This window comes from Oryctolagus cuniculus, chromosome 15, assembly GCF_964237555.1.
Source record: "Oryctolagus cuniculus chromosome 15, mOryCun1.1, whole genome shotgun sequence".
Classification (NCBI taxonomy): Eukaryota; Metazoa; Chordata; class Mammalia; order Lagomorpha; family Leporidae; genus Oryctolagus; species Oryctolagus cuniculus.
In genome coordinates, this window is record NC_091446.1 from 45,102,463 (window position 1) to 45,124,534 (window position 22,072).

Here is a 22,072-nt window from a genome sequence, read left to right on the forward strand (position 1 = left end):
CGGAGGGAGCCTGTCTTTAGGATGTGAATGAAGACAGAAAAGGGTTGAGAGGCTTGTCTCCCCCTGCATGCGTCTCTAACAGCTTCTAGAAGAGGAGGACTGATGGGACGATGTGCTGGAACAGTGACCCCGTGGGCCTTATCTGTTGTGCTGCTGTGTGTGGGGTTCCTTAGGTGTGTTCACTACACCTGTTTAGCTACTTGCCTCTTCCCAGACAGGACCTCTGACCATGGAGACAGTCTCTTTTCCAGTTTTGTGAACACCCAGCTACAATTATGGTCACTTCTTGATTGTGTCACTACAACTACCATGCCTGTAGTGACATTCGTCTTGAATTTGGGAATTTAAAATCTGTGTAAAGCAGAGACTGTTGAGGGTTGTCACAGTGGAGAAGCATTCTGGGCTTCTAGTCGGTAGGTTTGCAGTTGCTAACTCATTGAAATACTCCCAGACCAATTAGTAAAGAGCTGTTACCGGGAGCCTCACGACTGCTCGAGCAGCTGGTTCCTGGGGTCTCCAAACCTGCCCCCGATGGGGAAGACATCCAGGACTCTGTTGCAGACCATGTCCCTTCTGATTGGTTAAGGACCTTACATGTTAGCTATTAAATATTTTGTGTATCTCATTTGGTATCAGCTCCTGTTAATAGAGTAATTCAGAATTTGAAAAGCAACTTTTCTTTCTTTGTCTCCTAGTTCTTGAGAAACAGTCCTGCCTCACTGTATTCTGTCAGAGTGATTGCATAGCACATTGTGAAATGAAACAGAGGGAAGAGTCATAAATGATTCTCTAACTTCAGATCTGAGACCTCTCGCAAACCAGTCTAGACAGAAACAAAATATCCTCACAGTGGTAGGAGCCCTATTCTCCCTTGTGTAATCTGAATCTTCTCTATTTTCCTGTTATTGTCCTCAATGATTCAAGATGTCCTTTAAACTAAATAGCACAGTCTCAAGGAGAAATGTGAAGTGTTCATTTGAAAATCCTAACAAAGTAAAATATTGAGTGAATTTTACATAGTTACGACTTGCTCCACTAATCTCAGGATAGGGTTCATGAGAAGCTGTGATTAATCTTTGCTTTTTTTTTTTTTTTTTTTTTTTGCCTTTGTGAGTGCTCTATTTATTTTGGTTGGAGTTTCAAAACATATTTATCCTTCAGATGGTGACTCTGAAACACTGAATTGCATGCTTCCTTTTGACACATTTCATAATCTGTCAGAACAAACAGCTTCCAAATTCTGCTGAGGCTAATTGCTTTTATAGATAAAATAGTTAAATTTGAGTTATAGCTTAATTACGTGGAATGGGAATGCTTGCTCATTTACTCTATAAACAGTTTTATTTTGTTGTGAAATGAATAGGTCTGCAACGAACTGTTGCTTTTGGAGATTTCTGTCATTTTGTGTGTTGCCTTGATAGCTCTTTTCGTCATTATGTTATATGACTGTGTTCACATTTGAATTCTCTGAAAGGAAAAGCAGACATTGAAAATCCATTTGGAGAATGATGTCATTGAAGAGCTCAGTGAGACATCAAACAAAATCCAAGCATTTGTGGAATTTCAGCTTGGGTTTTCCCATCCTTTGTCTGGGATTCAGGGGAAGGATGCCGTCAGTCCAGGCAGCTACTGCTGGGTCACCAGCTGTCTTTGAGTCATAAACTCTGAGGGTTTTCAGAAGGCTTAAAGGATAATGATGTGATCTGTCCTCCAAAGAAGTCAAGAATGTTGGAGATGCAGAGAAGGAAGCCAGCATTCCCTATCAGTTATACAAAAGCCTGAATAGTTTTTTTTGCACTGTGAGAAGTGCTAAATGTTGGTGTGGAAAATTAGGCATTTGGATATACAGAAATGTAAATAGAAATGATTGCATTTTGTTAGAATTCAGGAAAGCTGGAGGCAGGGATTTGAAGGGAGAAAATGAGACTGAGATGAAAAGTGAAGGGATGAACTGCATCAAAGCATTGTTTACCTACATGATGATTATAGGATCAATGCCTTCAACCTATCCATACCTTTTCAAAAATAAATCAAAACATGAAAAACATCCAATACAAGTTAATATTGATAGCAAACTTCCTAGCAGTAATTTGATGTAAAAGCGGCTACTTCACTCTCCTGAAGGTTTTACAGCTTTTGTAAAGAAAGAAAAGTGCTTATTTTGTCAAGATAGTATTATGATCGTTTGGAATACGTTTTATACTGGAATCTAGTTCTCGTGTAAGTATTCACACACATGGGGCCAGTGTTGTGCAGCAGCCTCTCATAGCAGAGCACCAGTTCATGTCTCGGCTGCTCCACTTCCAATCCAGCTCCCTGCTGATATGCCCGAGAAGGCAGTGGAAGATGCCTCATGTGCTTTGGGCCCCCGGTGCACACATGAGAAATTTGAGTGGTGTTTTGTGCTCCTGGCAATGCCACAGCCATTGTAGTTGTTTGGGGAGTGATCCAATGGATGGAAGATCTTTGCCTCTTTGTTTCTCTTCCTCTCTGTCACTCTACTTTTCAAATGAATAACTCTTCTTTTAAAGTATTCACACACAAGTTGAACTTGATAAGATTATAATTATCTTTATAATGTGTGATTTGATGTTTTATATTCCATTAAAAAAACTCAAGTTGTTTACAGTCAACTATAGAGATTTAATGATACCTTTTTACCCACAAAGACTTATTTACCTGAAAGGCAGAAGTTAGAGAGAGAGGGAGACATTTTCCATGTACTGCAATGGACAGAGATGGGCCAGGGCTGGGTCAGTCTGAAGCCGGGAGCGTGGAACTCCATCCAGGTTGCCCATGTGGATGGCAGGGGTCCAAGAACTTGAGTGATCTTTTGCTGCTTTCCCAGGTACATTAGTAGGGAGCTGGATTTGAAGTGGAGCAGCTGGAACCCGAACCACTGCTCATATGGGATGCCAGCATCGCAGGCAGTGGCCCAACCCACTGCACCACAACATGGGCTCCTAATGATATTTTAATGAGTTGAACTGAGCAAAAAATGTAGAAACATAGTACCATATGGAACTGTAAGCTTTCTTTTATCCCTTATGCCACCCGAGAATGCAAAACTGCCAATACTGCTAGTATTTTCTGTTCGTTGTGGTCACAATTCCTGTTTCCTTAAGGTGCTATATTTGGGCTTATTGCAAAGAATCTTAGTGCTTTTATGTCAACTCCAAACTTCCTAAAAGGCTAAAAGGTGGAGATTCTGAGTCTTAGCCAGGTATTGACATAGTACATCTGGGTGTTAGTCAAATTAATTTTCTGAGTTAAGCTTACCACATCCCAGTAATTCTTGCCCTGACAACTTTTACACCTAGTGTGTTCAGCAGTGCAGGAGCTGATAAAAATTAGCTCAAGCAACTTGTTTAGGCCCAGCTGAATTGTGTGTCCTTAGGATCTGATAGCTGGTGAGGATGAGGCTTAGGCCATATTTCTGTATCTATATCTATGTATCTGTACCTACTATCCCCCAGTGTCTGTCTTCTCTAGCGGGTGTCATCCTGAATTACATAGAAGTCTCAAGCCGGCGCCGCGGCTCAATAGGCTAATCCTCCACCTTGCGGCGCCGGCACACCGGGTTCTAGTCCCGGTTGGGGCGCCGGATTCTGTCCCGGTTGCCCCTCTTCCAGGCCAGCTCTCTGCTATGGCCAGGGAGTGCAGTGGAGGATGGCCCAGGTGCTTGGGCCCTGCACCCCATGGGAGACCAGGAAAAGCACCTGGCTCCTGGCTCCTGCCAGGATCAGCGCGGTGCGCCGGCTGCAGCGGCGGCCATTGGAGGGTGAACCAGCGGCAAAGGAAGACCTTTCTCTCTCTGTCTCTCTCTCTCACTGTCCACTCTGCCTGTCAAAAAAAAAAAAAAAAAAAAAAAAAAGAAGTCTCAGGCATTCAACTATAAATGGGCAGCTCAGTGGAGGCAAGGTCCTGATAGAACCTTCAAGGTAGGGGAAATGTAATGATTCAGGTAGTAAGGAGAGCTATTTGAGACGCCACTGCTAAGCACAAAATAATTAAGATCTCCGGGAGCAATATTGTAGATGGGGGGCATGCTAAATGCCAAGTCTCGGCAGGGATCCAGCCTGATGAGTACAAAGCACAGAAAGCAAGCCCACCAGCATGTCTGAAATAGTATGAGTGAAGTGAAGTGGGGGAGGATGAGGATGGAGAGGCAGGGGCTAGGATACAGGGAGCTTTTTAGGCCACATTAAGTTGCTTATGGTTTTGATGACTGCAAGACAACATTGGAAGATTTTAGGCAGTAAAATGATTTCAATCGCTCTTTGAAAGGTTGCAGCAAGACTAAATAGGATGGTACAGGCTGTGGTGGGTGGGCAAAAATCAGGGAGACCGTGTAGGAGCATATGGTGAAAATTTGAGATATGATTTTGTCCTGGAGAGGAGAGTAATAATAGAGAAAGTAGGAGAAAATTGGGGTTGGCCCAGTATGGTTGGTAAAAGCCTTTTTAGTGGAGTGATGGGGCAATGCTAAAGATAGGAATAAAGGAAGCCTACCTCATTCAAGTAACTAATATGTTTTGAGTCTCTATTCTGTGCCAACACTGGGATGGGTACTGTGGATATTACAATGACCAAAAATCAGACACAATCCTTGCCTTCATGACACTTAACATCTGGTGGGAAATAATTATACCAGTGGACAAATAACTACAATCTTGGAAAATCTGAGAAATAATCATAAAAGTAGCCTATTGTAAACTCAGAAGAAAAGGGCAATGAAATAGATTATGGAACAGAGAGCTCTAAGTTACCAGGGTGGGTGAGGGTGGAGGCAGGGGTGGGGGTGAGTGCTGGTAAGCCAGCTCAGGGGAAGTGAAGATCTGAAAGAGAAACAAGATGTTAAGATGTAAGATGATGCAGCAGGGAACAGCAGTGGGAGTACATAGGCAGCGTAGTTGCGGAACCAACCTAAGAGGACCAGTATGGGAGCCAAGTACGGGAGAATCAGCAAAGGTTAGAAACAGTGGCTCTGAGCAGACTATGCAGGGTCTTGTAGGTCATCTTAGGAAAATTGGCTTTTGTCCTGCTAACTCTGGAAACCTTTCAGAGGAAATGAATTACTAAGGTTTCTTCTCATCCTAAGTTCTATATATTTCTGTGATTTAATTTGAAATAAGAAAATGGCAGAGCTGCAAAGTGACCTTCCAAAAATAGTGAAACTGCTGGCATTTGGTTAACATAATTAGACAGTCTCTCAAAGAATTAGCATGCGTGATCATCTTCCCCTCAGGTACAATCGAACATTTCAGGATAGCACAGTCATTATAGTCCTAGTGTTATGACACTATCAAAATTACCTCTTCTAACCTGGAATGCCTTTGGCCTCTATCCCATAGGCTCCTCACTGGACTCTGGGGTTTTATGAGTTTATGCAGCATGGAAATATGCTCCGTGAGTGCCTGTGTGGGTAAACTGAGATAATTGATATGGCAATTATGGGTGCTGAGGTACAAAAATCTCTGTCAGATGACATTAGAAAGGTGATTAGGTAACTTCTGTGAATTAAATGACTCAATCATGTTCAGATATTCCTGCCAAACGTTCAACTCCCTAAAATGAAGACATTAGGGGCTGGCATCATGACTCAGTGTGTTAAGCCACTGTCTGCAACATAGGCAGCCCATAGAAGTGCCAATTGCAGTCCTAGGTGCTCCACTTCTGATCCAGCCCCCTGCTTAGGAAAGCAGAGGGGAAGATGGCCGAAGTGTCTGAGCCCTTGCTACCCATAGGAGAGACCAGAATAGAGTTCCAGGCTCTTGGTTTTAGTCCGGCCCAGCTCCTGGGTGTTGCAGCTATTTGGAGAGTGAATCAGCAGATGGAAGATCTCTGTCTCCCTTTCTCTCCATAACTCTGCCTGTCAAACAAATAAATTCATCTTAAAAATAATAAAAATAAAATGAAGAGATTACAAATATGAAACATTTATGAACAGTCAATCTCGAATAAAGGAAGTTTTGCCCCAGCAGGGTAATTGACAATGTCTGGAGATACTGATGGTTTCCACAAATGTGGTCCAAGTGCTCCTGGCTTCCAGCAGTAGAGACCAGGGATGCTGCTAAACATTCCAGGGCAGAACTAGTTCTGCAAGACGGCTTCCTACATAGAAGAATTAACCATCTTAAAACCTCATTGGCACTGAAGTGAAGACACCTTTCCCGTTATATTTATAAATATATTTTACAAATAATTTTGCTTTCTGAAAGGAGAAAACTATCACATGTGTAAGGATCTGCTTTTTAAATGGAAATAATGAAGGGCGTGAGCCCAGATGGGCTGAGAATTCTTCAAACTTTAGTGCTTTTTAGTAGCATTTTTCTACTTCATCCAAAGTGCTTCTAATTTCCCAGTAATGTGTGTCCACAAGAGCTGCTTATTCTCTTTGCTGGGAGGGTTGTCTGCGGCTGGACACCCAGGGAAGCCTCCCCCATCCTCAGTGGGGCTCTAGAATCCTCCATGAAGCAGAAGCCTTGCGAAGAGTTCCTTCCCCCCAGTCTAGGCTCTTATCACTCTATACTTACATAGAATGGAGCAGTGTGCTTACAGGGTTACTGTGGGATTTTTGCACAGTCTTCCATTGGGAACCATGTGAGAAACAAGACAAAGTATAAGATAAGTGAGCCTAGCGTGGATATTTGGCAAAGCATTTAAGACATTCTTTGGGATGCTCAAATCCCATATTGGAATGCGTGAGTTCTAGTCCCAGCTCTGCTCCCAATTCCAGCTTCCTTCTAATGCACACTCTAGGAGGCCACAGTGATGGCTCAAGTACCTGAGTCCCCACCACCCATGTCAGAGTCAGATTAAGCTCCTGGCATGTGTTTCTCTCTCTCTCTCTTTCTCTCTCTCTGCCTTTTTTTTTCTTTTTTTTTGACAGGCAGAGTGGACAGTGAGAGAGAGACAGAGAGAAAGGTCTTCCTTTGCCGTTGATCCACGCTGATCCGATGGCAGGAGCCAGGTACTTCTCCTGGTCTCCCATGGGGTGCAGGGCCCAAGCACTTGAGCCATCCTCCACTGCACTCCCAGGCCACAGCAGAGAGCTGGCCTGGAAGAGGGGCAACCAGGACAGAATGCTGCGCCACGACCGGGACTAGAACCCGGTGTGCCGGTGCCGCAAGGCGGAGGATTAGCCTAGTGAGCCGCTGCGCCGGCCTCTCTCTGCCTTTCAAATACAATAAATAGATAATTTTATAAAAAGATAAGTGAGGCTAAAATATTGAAATTCCAGGGTAGAGGATGTAACTTAGATGTAGGATCCAAATGAACTTTCTAAACCTAACTCTCCAGTTGGGCAGATTTACCTCCCTCGTCACAGATGCCCAGACTGGGGAGGACTCCACTGTGGTGTGGAGAAGCAGTGGACAACACCAGGAAGAGATGAGAAGCTGAAGTGAACACACCTGACTGATCACTTCCCAAAGCATCAGAGAAGTCGTATGGTCTCCGCGGGCGCACCCTGAGAAAGAAGGACTAAGAGGAGGTCCTGGTTTTACTGAGTTCCATTTGCACAGAAACAAACATCAGGAGTGGGAAATAAGCTCCTCCTCCCCTTCCCCTTGCCCAGTTGCTGCAAATGACAACTCTTAGCAGTTTTAGCTACTACCTGGGGTATCCAATTCAGCAGCTACTAGCTGGGTGTGATCATTTAAATTCAAATTAATGAAAATTCTTGAAGGTTGCACAGTCAGTGTCTCTGTCACGGTCACAGTGGGTAGATTTCTGGTGTTGCAGAGCCCTGTGTAGCTAGTTGCTACTCTACTGGACAGTGGAGGCAGAGAGTGTTTTCATCATTGAGGATGTCCTAGGTGGTTCTATTGTGAAATTCTGATTTATCTTTTGTTATCAGTGCCTATAAGAAGGCCTGACTCAGAGGGACTTAAGAGTTTTTTGAGGGAGCCAGCGCCATGGCTCACTTGGTTAAACCTCAACCTGTGGCTCCAGCATCCCATATGGGTGCCGGGTTCTAGTCCCGGTTGCTCCTCTTCCAGTCCGGCTCTCTGCTGTGGCCCGGAAAGGCAGTGGAGGATGGCCCAGGTGCTTGGGCCCTGCACCTGTGTGGGAGACCAAGAGGAGGCACCTGGCTCCTGGCTTCGGATTGGTGCAGCGTGCCGGCCGTAGTGGCCATTTGGGGGGTGGACCAATGGAAGGAAACCTTTCTCTCTGTCTCTCTCTCTCATTATCTATATCTCTGCCTGTCAAATGAAAAGAAAAAAAGTTTAAAAAAATTTTTCTTGAATGAATAAATGAAAGTGGACTATTGTAATATTGTGTTTCAAATCTGCATGTTACAAAGATCTTCCCATTCAAATGCAATGAGATCTGACGAACATTAATGCCTTGTTAAATGGAATAAACCAGTTTAAGAATGTATATTCTATAATTGTCATTTTATTTGAAAGTAGTTGTATGGATATATGAAAAGACTTCAATAGTTCACAAAAATGAAATTAATATAGTTTACTTTGCTGAAAAATATTTTGAAATCATTGTAGATGAGGGCATTCAAAAAGTCAAAAAGTTCATGAAAAGTGCATCTCATTTTTTTTTTTAAAGCCTGGTTTGAAACAAGTGGTGCATTTACAACATAGGAAAAAATGTCTTGAAAGGTACATTCCAGACTCTTTGTTGGTTGAGATTGAGAGAGGAGAATTGGGAAGAAGTTTTTTATTTAAAAAAGTCTAGTTACTGGGATATTTATTTACTATTGAGTGAAAAAAATAACAGACTGGGTAGCCAGTAATCTTTCTAACTATATAAAGAAAATAATGCATATTTTCAGTGTCAAGTATTAGGAGTAAATAAACTGCTAAGAAGAGTGGTACTGACGTACAAAGATGAATAACCAGCTATTGGCCTAAGGGACGTTGTGTGTAAACCATGAAGTCTCTTTCCCAAGCAATGTGCTGGGTCATGCTTTCTGTCCCAAGACTTGCTCTACTACTGAGTTTCAGAGAGGGCCAGGGCCAGGGCCAGGTGGTGCCATCACATTGTTTCTCCTCCTCACCTAACAGTATGCTTTCTGCCGCCTGTCCTTATGGAGGAATAATCTTCCCCCTGGGAATGGACCTTGTGGGGAGGTCTGAGTTAGAGTACTGACCGTTGACTGTGATAAGCTTTTCGCAGCCTTACCTGACACCTCATTTGCATTTAGTGGTTTATGAGCTTACAGATGCTGGACCAGAATTCAACCTATAAAATTAAGACATTCTGTTTGACAGGGCCAAATCTAAATTACTCCAGCAAGGACATTAAAGCATGAAATAGTGCCCTAAAAAGTATCTAGGGCCAACTAACCCACACTAAAAATCAATACAATTTCAAATAAAGATCTCTAGATACCACAGTAATTTCTAAGGAAGGTATTAGATGAGAGTACTAAACCCAACCAAATGCAGAATGACAAAATAATAAACAACAAGTTTCCTTAGCCATCGTATTGTTTTATTTCATCCTCAGTTTATGGGAAAGAATATTTTCCTCGAGCAATTGAAATGAATGAATTTAGAGTTATAAATATAATAACCCAGAAAGTGACATTAAGATGTTTTATTATTTATTTTAAAATATATTTGTTTTTAATTGATGCAGATTGATTTGCATATTTATGGAGTATAGTATGATTCATCCATACATGTGATCAGCATAAATGACTTATCCATCACTTTATGCATTTATCATCTCTTGATGTTAGGAATATTAAAAATTCTCCATACTGTCTTTTTGGAAATAGGCAACATAGGTGTTCATCAATGGATGAATGGATAATGATGGTTTATACATACAAGGAAATACTATTTATTCATAAAGTGTGAAATGCTGCCATTTGCAATAACATGGATGGGATTGGAGGGTATTGTTTAGTCAAATAAGTCAGGTACAGAAAAACAAATAATGCAGGCTGTCCCTCATATACGTGGTAGCTAAAAAATTGATCTCAAGGGGAGAATAGAGTGGTGGTTATTAGCACCTGGGAGGGGTATGAGGGAAGAAGGGATGGAGACAGGATGGCAAATAAGTATAGAAGCGTAAATGAATATGAGGAATAACTTCTAATGTTCTGTAGCACAATAGGATAACCATGGTTAGCAAAAAACTAATTTTTACCATGAGCATTACAGATGTGACATCTTTGTCATTATGGTGTTTATTGTCTGTTGTTCATTCTGAAGCCATCATGGTTTCTGAGTTTGGGTAAAATTCCACCTGGATAAATGCATACCTGGAGTTGATATTTGAAAAGGTTTAACTGTTTGGTAAATGACTCCTTCCTTAATTTTTTCTGGTATTGTTTCTGTATTTCAGACCCACTATGAAAATGGGGAATATATTATCAGACAAGGTGCAAGAGGAGACACCTTCTTTATCATCAGCAAAGGAAAGGTAAGCTTTGGTGGCATGAGAGAGTGATGGATGTAGGAGGGGATCCTGCAGGAGCAGCTCTGCCCTCTCTCACTGTCTTGGTCTTTCCCTCTTCTGACACTGGCCGAAATATTTAAAGATAGATCTCCTGAGAAATGATGCAGGAGGAAGAACAGTGATTTTTGAAGATCAGTAATTAAGCTGTAGTGTAATGATCATAATACTAGATGCCATTGATGTGTCTGCATGAATTGGAAGATGTCCACAATTAAAATCATGCAAATGATACTAAGGTCACTTAAAAAAAATCCATCCACACATGAGGAGCAATAAGATGGCTGCAGTGAAACATCTGGATTTGAAATCAGGCGGCCCAAGTTGAAAGTCACGGTGACACTTGACTCACTTGAGTGGCCTTAGGCAAACTGTGGAACACCATGAGGGCAATAATATTCATGTCTTATTGTAGCTTTATGGAGAAATCATGAATGAATACTCAAGCTACTAAAAGGGGTAGATTAAAGTGGAAGTGGTGTAAAGTGGATTTGAATAAAAATCATATTTTATTCCTTATATTATTTTAATTTTTCAAGTATGAATCTGTTATGAATTGTATTTCAAAACTAAGAAAAAAAGAGAATTATAAAATGGAAACTTACCTAGATTAATGCTCTAAGATTAAATTTTTAAATGCATTTTGAATTTATTTTAACAGTAAAGCCATAAAATTTTTGCATTTATGTCACTGCACTATAACCTGTGACTTGAACTTAATTTAAAATTGCAAGGTATTCTTACAAAGCATTTCTATCTTTGTGCATATTAAATATAGGAAGAGATGAGGAAGGAAATGTAGGTAGAAAAAGATTTATGTGAAGGTTTTATTTTTATAATTGTCATTTTAAAAATGAAGTAAATTTATTTCTTCAAAATTAACAAAGTGACTAAATCTAGTATCTTACAGGAGAGTGATTTACAAAACTATACTAATCAGGATATGTGAAAAACTCCAAGTCTTGTTATATCACATCTTAGATAATCCTCTTTGAATTGATTTTGAGTTGAGAATAAACACATGTAAACACATGTCAATATTTACACCAGTGGTATATATTTTTCCTATTATCATTACTTTTCCTTTGTCTAATCTCTGAAAATTTGGGATAAAAATAATAATTAAAGGACTGGCTTTTTAAAAGATAGCATGAAGCTGGCGCCACGGCTCAATAGGCTAATCCTCCACCTGCGGCGCCGGCACATCGAGTTCTAGTCCTGGTCTGGGTGCCGGATTCTGTCCCAGTTGCCCCTCTTCCAGGCCAGCTCTCTGCTAAGGCCCGGGAGTGCAGTGGAGGATGGCCCAAGTGCTTGGGCCCTGCACCTGCATGGGAGACCAGGAGGAAGCACCTGGCTCCTGGCTTCAGATCAGTGCAGTGCGCTGGCCGTGGCAGCCATTGGAGGGTGAACCAACGGCAAAGGAAGACCTTTCTCTCTCTCTCTCTCTCTCTCTCTCTCTCTATATATATATATATATCTCCACTCTTCCTGTCAAAAAAAGATAATATGAAATGGCATGTCTGACTACAGTTACATTAAATTTTATCTTGTGTTTTCTAAAGAAAACATTAATAATTTGTGGTTTGTTGCTAAGTTGTTGAAGCTCATCATTTACTGTTTTATTGATTAACATTGACAAAAGAATCAGGGAAAATTGAAAATCCTTGTGCACATAAATGATATGATTGGTCACAAAGAGACTTTTTGTCCCAAAGATCTGGGTTTATTTTTACTACATTGCAGGTTCTTTGCTGTCATGAGGGATATTTCTCGCTGTTAATATGGATTTCTGGCCTGTTATTGTAAACTCTCTAGCATTATCTGAAAGAAGTAGTGGTTTGTAAATAGTTTCAGATGAAAACAGGTGCATTAGTGGTTCTGCTTTGTGAGTTCTGTAATACATGTAAGTGGAGATTATACCATGGTATCTGATTCCTGTGGCAATATTTCAGAGCACTGTGGGATTCTAGAAGAGAAGTAATGATAATCTCTCAGATTTTGTTGTTACATTCAAGGTTTTTTAAAAATTAGGCATGAATATTTTCTAACTTAGTTATTCAGGTTGTACAAGTTAGTCACTATGATTCCTAATTATATCACTTACAGAATAGCTAACATATTACAGATAAATATAGAAACTATATGAATTCTAACATTAATGTGGAAATCCTTCTACTCATATTAACCATTAAGAAGTAGAGATAAGGATAATTGGGTCCTACTTATAATGAATAGGGAACAGATGAATAATAAAAAGGAAGTTCAGGTTGGCAGGCAAAGTGGCAGAGTTGGAATTTTCTAAAACTGTATGTTTTGGTTCGTTAATACTGATAAAAATCTTTTTCATATGCATTTAAGGAAGCATAAAGTACTTATTACCACTGAACTTACTATTGTTTAAGAAAGAAATGTTTTCATTTTATTTCACTTTTTTGAATTAAAGGACATGATTATCTTGGTGCAGAAGATGAAACCCATGTAGTTTTTTGATAATACATATTTTCTATAGAAACTTTTTAAAGAAATTGCATATGAATGGATTTCAAAAAATTTCATCATAATGAACTTCATTTTATTATTTTTTTAAAAAAATATTTAAGTTATACAAGTTTCCTCCATTTCATAGATACAGATTTAGGAACATAGTGACACTTCCCTCCCCAACACTCCCTTTCACCCACGCTCCAACCCTTCTTCCTTCTCCCTCTCCCATTCCCACTCTTAATTTCTACAGAGATCTATTTTCAGTTTACTTAATGATTGTAAGATTTGCCCTACACTAAGTAAAAGAGCTCAACAAATAGTATGAAGAAAAAAAAAAAAACCAAAACCACTGTTCTTCAACCAGAGAGACAAGGGCTGTAAACAATCATCAAATCTCAAAATGTATGTTTCACTCCAATACATTATATTTTAGATACTCTATTAATTACTCCTCATCAGGGAAAACATATGATACCTGTCTTTTTAGGACTGGCTTATTTCACTAAGTATAATGGTTTCCAGTTGCATCTCTTTTGTGGCAAAAGAAATCATTTCATGTTTTTGTTTTTACAACTGAATACAACTCTGTAATGTACATACACCATAATTTCTTTATCCAGTCTTCAGTTGATGCACATCTGGGTTGATTCCATATCTTAGCTATTGTGAATTGAGCTCAATAAACATGGGGTACAGATAACCCTTTCCTACGCTGATTTCATTTCCTTTGGGTAAATTCCCAGTAGTGGGATGGCTGGGCCATATGGTAGGACTATATTCAGATTTCTGAGGTATCTCCGTACTGCCTTCCACAGCGTGCATCCATTTACATTCCCATCAACAGTGGATTAGGGTACCTTTTCCTCCATATCCTCACCAGCAATGTTCTTTTGTTGACTCCTGTATGAGAGCCATTCTAACTGGGGTGAGGTGAAACCTCATTGTGGTTTTGATTTGCATTTCCCTGATGGCTAGGGATCCTGAACATTTTTTCAAGTGTCTGTTGGCCATTTGAATTTCCTCTGAAAAAATGCCTGCTCAGGTCCTTTGCCCCTTCTTAACTAACTTTTGCTTAATAGTCTTAATAGTCCTTTGCTATTTCTTAACTGGATTGTTTTGTTGTTGTTGAATTTCTTGATCTCTTCATAGATTCTGGATACTAACCCTTTATCAGTTGCATAGTTTGCAAATATTTTCTCCCATTCTTTTGGTTGCCTCTTCACTTTACTGAGTGTTTCTTTTGCAGTGCAGAAGTGTCACAGCTTTATGTAATCTTATTTCTCAATTTTGACTTTGACTCCCTGTGCATCTGGGTCTTTTCCAAGAAGTATTTGCCTATGCCAATGTCTTGCAGGATTTTGCCAATGTTCTCAAGTAAATTGATGGTATCTGATTGTGGATTTAGGTGTTTGATCCATTTTAAGTGGATTTTTGTGTAAAGTGTAAGGTAGGGGTCTAGTTTCATCCTTTTGCATATGGAAATTCAGTTTTCACAGCTCCATTTGTTGAAGGGACTGTCCTTGCTCCAGGGATTGATCTTAGCTCTTCTGTCAAAGATAAGTTGGTTATAGATGCTTGGATTGATTTCTGTAGATTCTATTCTGTTCCATTGGTCTATCCTTCTGTTTTGAACTTGATTTTTCTTAGAAAATGTTGTGAGATAGAAATAAACATAGACCAGGCGCCTGGAGAGAGATAAGTGGATTTCCCTTTGTTTAGTTCCACTTGTCATAGTGTAAAACAATTTTTATTCTTCCACTAAGAACATCCACACAATGAGAGAAACATCATGAAATAAAGTTTGAAATAACTTCCCCACGCTAGACCTACTCCAGGATTTTTCCAGTACTTGAGGCAGAATTCTTATGGCAGTGATGTCTGAAGTACCTGGTGTTGCCTCAGGTAGAAGCTGAGCTGGTTCTCTGAACTTTAATAGGTCCATTCCAGTGGCCTAGAAACATAACTTCTTCCCCCAACTATGAACAAAAAAGCTCGAAGAATGCTGAGTATGTCCTAAGGTTGCCTTGCATCAGAAAATGAACTCTGTTTCCACAAGTAAGATGAATTAAAATTGAACGGAATTGGTAGGAAAAGATTCAGAGTTTCAATAATCATTCAAATGCATTTGGGTTTTTCTAGTTGTCACTGATCTAGTTTATATGCTGGCATTGGAAAAAGTGTGATTCAAAAGTTCTTGTCTCTTAAATACTGTTTAAAGTCATATGGCTTTGCTGCTTAGAATTAACAAGTGTTTAAACATATTAGTTTAACACAACATTCAGTGTTTTTACATAAGGAAAGCACTCATGGAAATGTTATATGTATATGTATATGTATATGTATATGTATATGTATCTCTATGTATATACAGAGCGACAGATGTTTCCTTTAGGCATGAGGAAGCCCAGCCCACAGGTCCTATAAGACCACCAACATCTTTTGACCTGGCTCTGCCAAGGCAACCACAGGCAGGACTCGAAACTCAGTAAATCTATAGCAGACTAATTTTTAAGTTGATAATTTTGTAAGGCCAGCAAATGATGTTATAAATATTTTATTGGTCCCTACCTCTGTGAAGAATAAGATAAGAAGGCACATTTTCACCACTTCTCTTTAGTGTGGTTATAGACATCCCAACTATTGAATTAAGGTTTATAACTAATATCTTCAAATGAAGAAATGTTATTTATAGATTGTTAGAAATTCTGTATTGAAACAAATATATTAGTGAAATTAATGAGTTTTACTAGATCAACATGTTCAGTACATTTCTCTTTGTTTTTTTTTTATATTTCTTATTTTAATTTTTATTTAGTTTTTAACAGATTCAGTGTGATTTGTAGGAACAGTCCTAAGAACATAATGATATTTCCTTCCTCCCCCCACCCTCTCCTTTTCATTCTTCATTCTTCCTATGAATTTTTTCCAGTTTTTGAGATAACATATTTTAAATTTACATTGCAGTAAAAAAAGGCTTTTTTGATTATAACTACCCTGTAAAATGTCTTGACATCTGGTATTATGATGCCTCCAGCTTTGTTTTTGTTGTATAAGATTACTTTAGCTATTTGAGGTCTCCTGTGTTTCCATATGAATTTAAGCATCATTTTTTCCAGATATGAGAGGAATGTCTGGTATTTTTGGTTGGTATCGCTTTGAATATGTAAATTGCTTTTGGAAGAATGGACATTTTGGTGATATTGATTCTTCCAATCCATGAACATGGAAGTTTTTCCACTTGTTTGTTTATTCTTCTATTTCTTTCTTTAGTGTTTTGTAATTCTCATCATAGAGAGCTTTGATATCCTTGGTTAAATTTATTCTAAGGTATTTGATTGTTTTTGTAGCTATTGTGAATGGAATTGATCTTAGAAGTTCTTTCTCAACCATGGCATTGTGTATACAAAAGCTGTTGATTTTTGTATATTGACTTTATATTCTGATACTTTACCAAACTCTTTTATGAGTTCCAAGAGTCTCAGTGGAGTTTTTTAGATCCCCTATATATAGAATCATGTCTTCTTCAAATAGGGAGAGTTTGACTTTCTCCTTACCAATTTGTATCTCTTTGATTTCTTTGCCTTGCCTAATGGCTCTGGCTAAAATTTCCAGGAATATACTGAATAGCAATATGGTGAGTGATATGGGTCTAATTTCCTTCTTCTGCATATAGAAATCCAGTTTTACCAGCACCGTTTGTTGAAGAAATTATTCTTACTCCACTGTATGGTCTGAGTATGTTTGTCAAAAATTAGTTGGCTGTATGTATATGGATTAACTTCTGTGTTCTCTATTCTGTTTCATTGATCTATATATCTGTTTTTATGCCAATATCATGCTATTTTAATTACTATAGCTTTGTAGTATGCTTTGAATTCAGACATTGTGATATTTCCAGCTTGATTACACTTGTTCAGGGTTGCTTTGGCTATTCAGTGTCTTATGATTCTGTGTGATTCTTAGGATTGCTTCTTCTAATTCTGTAAAGAATGTCATTGGATGTTTGTAGGGATTCCATTAACTCTGTATATTGCATTAAGTAGTACAGACATTTTAGTGATATTGAGTTTTCTGATGCATGAGCAAGGAATATCTTTCCATTTTTGTGTGTGTTCTTGATGATTTCTTTTATCAACGATTGATACCTTTCATTGTAGAGATTTTTCACTTCTTTGGTTAATTTATTCCTATATATCAGATTTTTTAAAAAATTTATTTTTATTTACTTGACAGAGAGAGAGAGACAGACAGAGAGACAGAGAGACGTTCTATTTGCTGGTTTAATCCCCAAATGGCCACAACTGCCAGGGTTGGGTCAAATCAAAGCTAGGAGCCAGGAGCTTCTTCCAGGTCTCCCATGTGAGTGCAGGGGCCCAAGGACTTGGACTGTCTTCTGCTGCTTTCCCAGAAGCTTTAGCAGGGAGCTGGATCGGAAGTGGAGCAGCTGGTACTCAAAGTAGCACCCATATGAGATGATGGCATCGCAGGCTGTGACTATACCTGCCACACCACAATGCTGGCCCCTTGATCTTTGTGTGTGTCTATGCATATGCACATGTACCTGAGTGTTGCTGGAGCTTGTGGCACCAGTTGTTGTGGCAAATGGACTGTGTGATGTGCATGGAGTTTTCCTCAGGTTTTGCTAGTAGAGTCCAACTGGTGCTATGGCTTATAGTATCAACAGCCCTAGTCCCAGGACTAGAGGATGTGAACTGAACCCTGTTCTAGTCCTACAAGGTGACCAGAGAGGTGGAATGCAAGTAGGTTTTTCCCTGTGTTCCCCGGGTAGATTCCAGTGGCACCAAGAAATTTAGAACAAGTTGTTGAGTCCTGGTGTTAGAGTATAGTGGTTTCATTACCTAGATCAAAACAGCCTGGTACTGGCAGAGGAATAGACACATGGGTCAATGGAATAGATCAGAGACCCCAGAAATGAATCCATTCATCTACAACCAACTAATCTTTGACACACTAGCTAAAATCACTCCCTGGACAAAGCAGAGTTTCTTCAACAATTGTGTTGGGAAAATTGGATCTTGGGGCTAGCGCTGGATTATTCTTCCACCTGCTGCGCTGGCATCTCATAGGGGCATGGGTTCTAGTCCCAGTTGCTCCTCTTGCAGTCCAACTCTCTGCTATGGCCTGGGATAGCAGTAGAAGATGGCCCAAGTGCTTGGGCCCCTGCACCCACATGGGAGCAGCTTCAAATGGGCGCAGCTCCGGCCATTGTGGCCATTTGGGGAGTAAAACAATGGAAGGAAGACCTTTCTCTTTGTCTCTTTCACTGTCTGTAACTCTACCTGTCAAATAAATAAATAAAAAAAAAAATTGGACCTCTGCATGCAGAAGTATGAAACAAGACCCCTATGTTACACCCTACAGAAAAGTCAATTCACAATGGATCCAGGATCTAAATCTACAACCTGAAACCATCAAACTACTAGAGGAAAACATAGGGGAAACACTGCAAGATATTGGCATAGGCAAAGATTTCTCAGGTAAGACCTGAAAAGCCCAGGCAATGAAAGATAAAAATAGACAAATGGGATTACATCAAACTAAGAAACTTCTGCACAGCAAAGGAAACACCCAAAAAGGAAAGAAGTAGCCAACACAAGAGGAGAAAAATGTCCAAGATAAATAAGGAGCTCAAGAAACTCAAGGACAATAAAATGAACTATCCAGCTAAAAAAGGGCCTAAGGATTTGGACAGGCAGTTTTCAAAGGATGAAATACAGATGGCCAACAGACACATGAAAAGATGCTCAGGATCACTAGTTGTCGAAATGCAAATCAAAACCACAATGAGGTTTCACCTCACCCCAGTTAGAATGGCTATCATCTTGTACAATTTGGGACATGCGCAATCGGACTTGCGCGAAGTGGTGGAGTTAGAATCATGCCAGGGGATCCCAATACAATCCCATCAAGGTGGCATGTACCAATGCCATCTCACTAGTCCAAGTGATCAATTTCAGTTCACAATTGATCACAATGATAGGTCTAAGAGTCAAAGGGATCATACAAACAAGTCTAGTGTCTGCTAATACTAGCTGATAGAATCAAAAAGGGAGAGAACGATCCATCATAGGAAGCGGATACACAGTAAACTCATAGAATGGCAGATGTCCTAAATAGCACTCTGGCCTCAGAATCAGCCCTTAAGGCAGTCGGATCTGGCTGAAGAGCCTATGAGAGTATTTTAGGTATGGAAAGCCAAGACACCCTGGGGAAAAAAAAAAAAAAGGAAGACCTAAATGGAAGAGCTCTGCGAGTGAGATCCCAGTGGAAAGAATGGGCCATCAAAGAAGGAGGTACCTTTCTCTGAAGAGAGGAGAGAACTTCCACTTTGACTATGATCCTGTTGGAATAAGATCGAAGTTGGCGAACTCAAAAGGCTTCCATAGCCTTGGCAATTCATGACTAGAGCCAAGGGAGATTACTGACGCCATAAACAAGAGTGTCAAATTGTTAAGTCAACAACTGGAGTCACTGTGTACTTACTTCTCATGTGGGATCTGTCCTTAGTGTGTTGTCCAATGTGAAGTAATGCTATAACTAGTACTGAAAGAGTATTTTACACTTTGTGTTTCTGTGTGGGTGCAAACTGATGAAATCTTTACTTAATATACACTGAATTGATCTTCTGTATATAAAGATAATTGAAAATGAATCTTGATGTGAATGGAATGGGAGAGGGAGCAGGAGATGGGAGGGGTGCGAGTGGGAGGGAAATTATGGTGGGGGGAGCCATTGTAATCCATTAACTGTACTTTGAAAATTTATATTTACTAAATAAAAAATTAAAAAAAGAATGGCTATCATCTAAAAAAATTTTTTAAAAATACTGGTGAGGATATGGGAAAGGGGTACAACCATACACTGTTGGTGGAAGTGTAAACCACTATTGAAGACAGTATGAAGATTCCTCAGAAATCTAAAAACAGAAGGTTTACCATATGACCCAGTTATCCCATTCCTGCATATTCACCCAAAGGAAATGAAATCAGCATATGAAAAAGTTATCTCTACCCCCATGTTTATAGCAGCTCAATTCACAACAGCTAAGATGTGAGGTCAACCCACATGCCCATCAACTGATGACTGAATAAAGAAATTGTGTTATATATACACAATGGAATGTAAAAAAGAATGAAATCCTATCTTTTGCAATAAAATGGATATTATTGAAGACCATTATGCTTAGTGAAACAAGCCAGTCCAAAAAAGACAAATACCATATGTTTTCCCTGATATGTGGTAACTAATACAGAGTACAAAAAACGTAATATACGTGAACAAAATTGACATTTTGAAATTGATTACTGTTTATAGCCCTTGTCTATACTCTTGAGGAAGAGAGATTTTTCTACTTACTACTTGTTGAATTCTTTATTTAGTGGAGGATTAAGCTTGTGATTATAAAATAAATTGAAAGTATGCCATTGTAAAAATTAAAAATAAGAAAGGAGGCAGGGTGGAAATTATTATGGTCTTAAAACTCTATATATGAAATTTGTTCCTCTTAGATAGATTTTAAAAATTTAAAAATAGAAAATTCACTTTATCATGTCAATCATGCAGTGAAATCATTTGGTAAAAATAATAGTCATAATAAAAATTCTTGGCAAACAGAGTATAAGATAAATTCCTGAATCTCATAAATGGCATCTACAACATGTGTACAGTTAACATACTTAATGGTGAAAGTGTAGTCAGTGAACGATAATAACCCATGGAGAAACAGATCTTCTCAACAGATGGTGCTGGAGCAAATGTTGTGATAACTCAGACAAAAATAAGTGGACTTTGACCTACACTTATGTCCTATAGAAAAATTAAATAAAAATTGACAGTAGATTTAAAGGTAAAATATAAAACTCTAAAACATATGTTAGGAAATCTTTATGATTTGGGGTTAGGTGAAAGGTTGCCAGACATCACACCAATGGCACAATTCATAAATTGTTAACAAAAAGGAAAGATTGGGTAGGTATTTGGTGCAGCAGGTAATATGCTGCTTGTGACACCCACAGTCCATATGGGAATTCCTAATTTAAAGTCTAGACTATGTGTCCATTTTCAGCTTCTTGAAAATGCGTACCCTGGAAGCCTACAGGTGAAGCTCAAGTACTTGAGTCCCTACTACCCACAATGGAGTTATAGACTCCTGGCTTTGACTTGATCCATCCCAATGCAGTTGCTCTGCCTTTCAAATAAATCAAAACAAGTTTTAACAAAAAAATAGAAGCACAAGATACTTACTGAGAAATATATTTGCATGTTACATGCCTGGCGAAGGATTTTTCTGAGTTTCTATAATGCAAACTCAAAAATCAACAATAAAAAAACAAACTACCCCATTAAAAATCATCTATTATTTTTCACTTTATGTTTCTGTGTGGGAGCAAACTGTTGAAATCCATACTTAATGTATACTAAGCTGATCTTCTGCATATTAAGATAATCGAAAATGAATCTTGATGTGAATGGAAGGGGAGAGGGAGTGGGAAAGGGGAGGGTTGTGGGTGGGAGGGACGGTATGGGGGGAAAGCCATTGTAATCCATAAGTCGTACTTTGGAAATTTATATGCATTAAATAAAAGTTTAAAAAAAAAAAAAAAACATGGACAAATGACTTGAATAGATGTGTCCACAAATAAGGTATAAGAATGATGACAATGCACATAGAGATGTTTATAACGTTACTTATTAGGAAATTCCAAATTTTCCTGAGATACTACTACATGCTTTATAGATGGTTAAAATGGAATACATATATATGTATATATATATATATGTATTGATAAAATCAAGTGCTGCTGAAGAAGTAGAGCAACTGGAACCTTCATATATTGCTAGTTGGAATGCAAGATGATAGAGCCATTGTGAAAAACAATTTGACATTTACCAGCAATGTAAATGGTACCTATCCTAGAGAAATGACATTATAGTTGATTCATAAAATTGTACGTCAATGTTCAGAGCAGCTACTCAGAATTTCCAATGACTGGAAATTTCCAGAATAAGTAAATGGCTGAACACATTGTGGTATTTAATTCAGTGGAATGCTGCTCAGGATAAAGAACATGAATTGTTGAAGTACATAGCAACTTAAATGAATTTGAAAACTATTGTGCTGAGTAAGAAAAATAAGTTT

At 39.0% G+C, this 22,072-nt stretch overlaps 1 protein-coding gene across 3 annotated transcripts in view; it reads left to right on the forward strand.

Moving 5' to 3' along the window:
• Positions 1 to 22,072, forward strand: part of PRKG1 (protein kinase cGMP-dependent 1) — a 1,363,231-nt gene that overhangs the window by 1,124,039 nt on the left and 217,120 nt on the right. For all 3 annotated transcript variants that reach the window (NM_001082042.2, XM_008269904.4, XM_070056974.1), the window contains 1 exon segment: positions 10,318 to 10,395. In NM_001082042.2, coding sequence (NP_001075511.1) covers positions 10,318 to 10,395 — 78 coding nt within the window.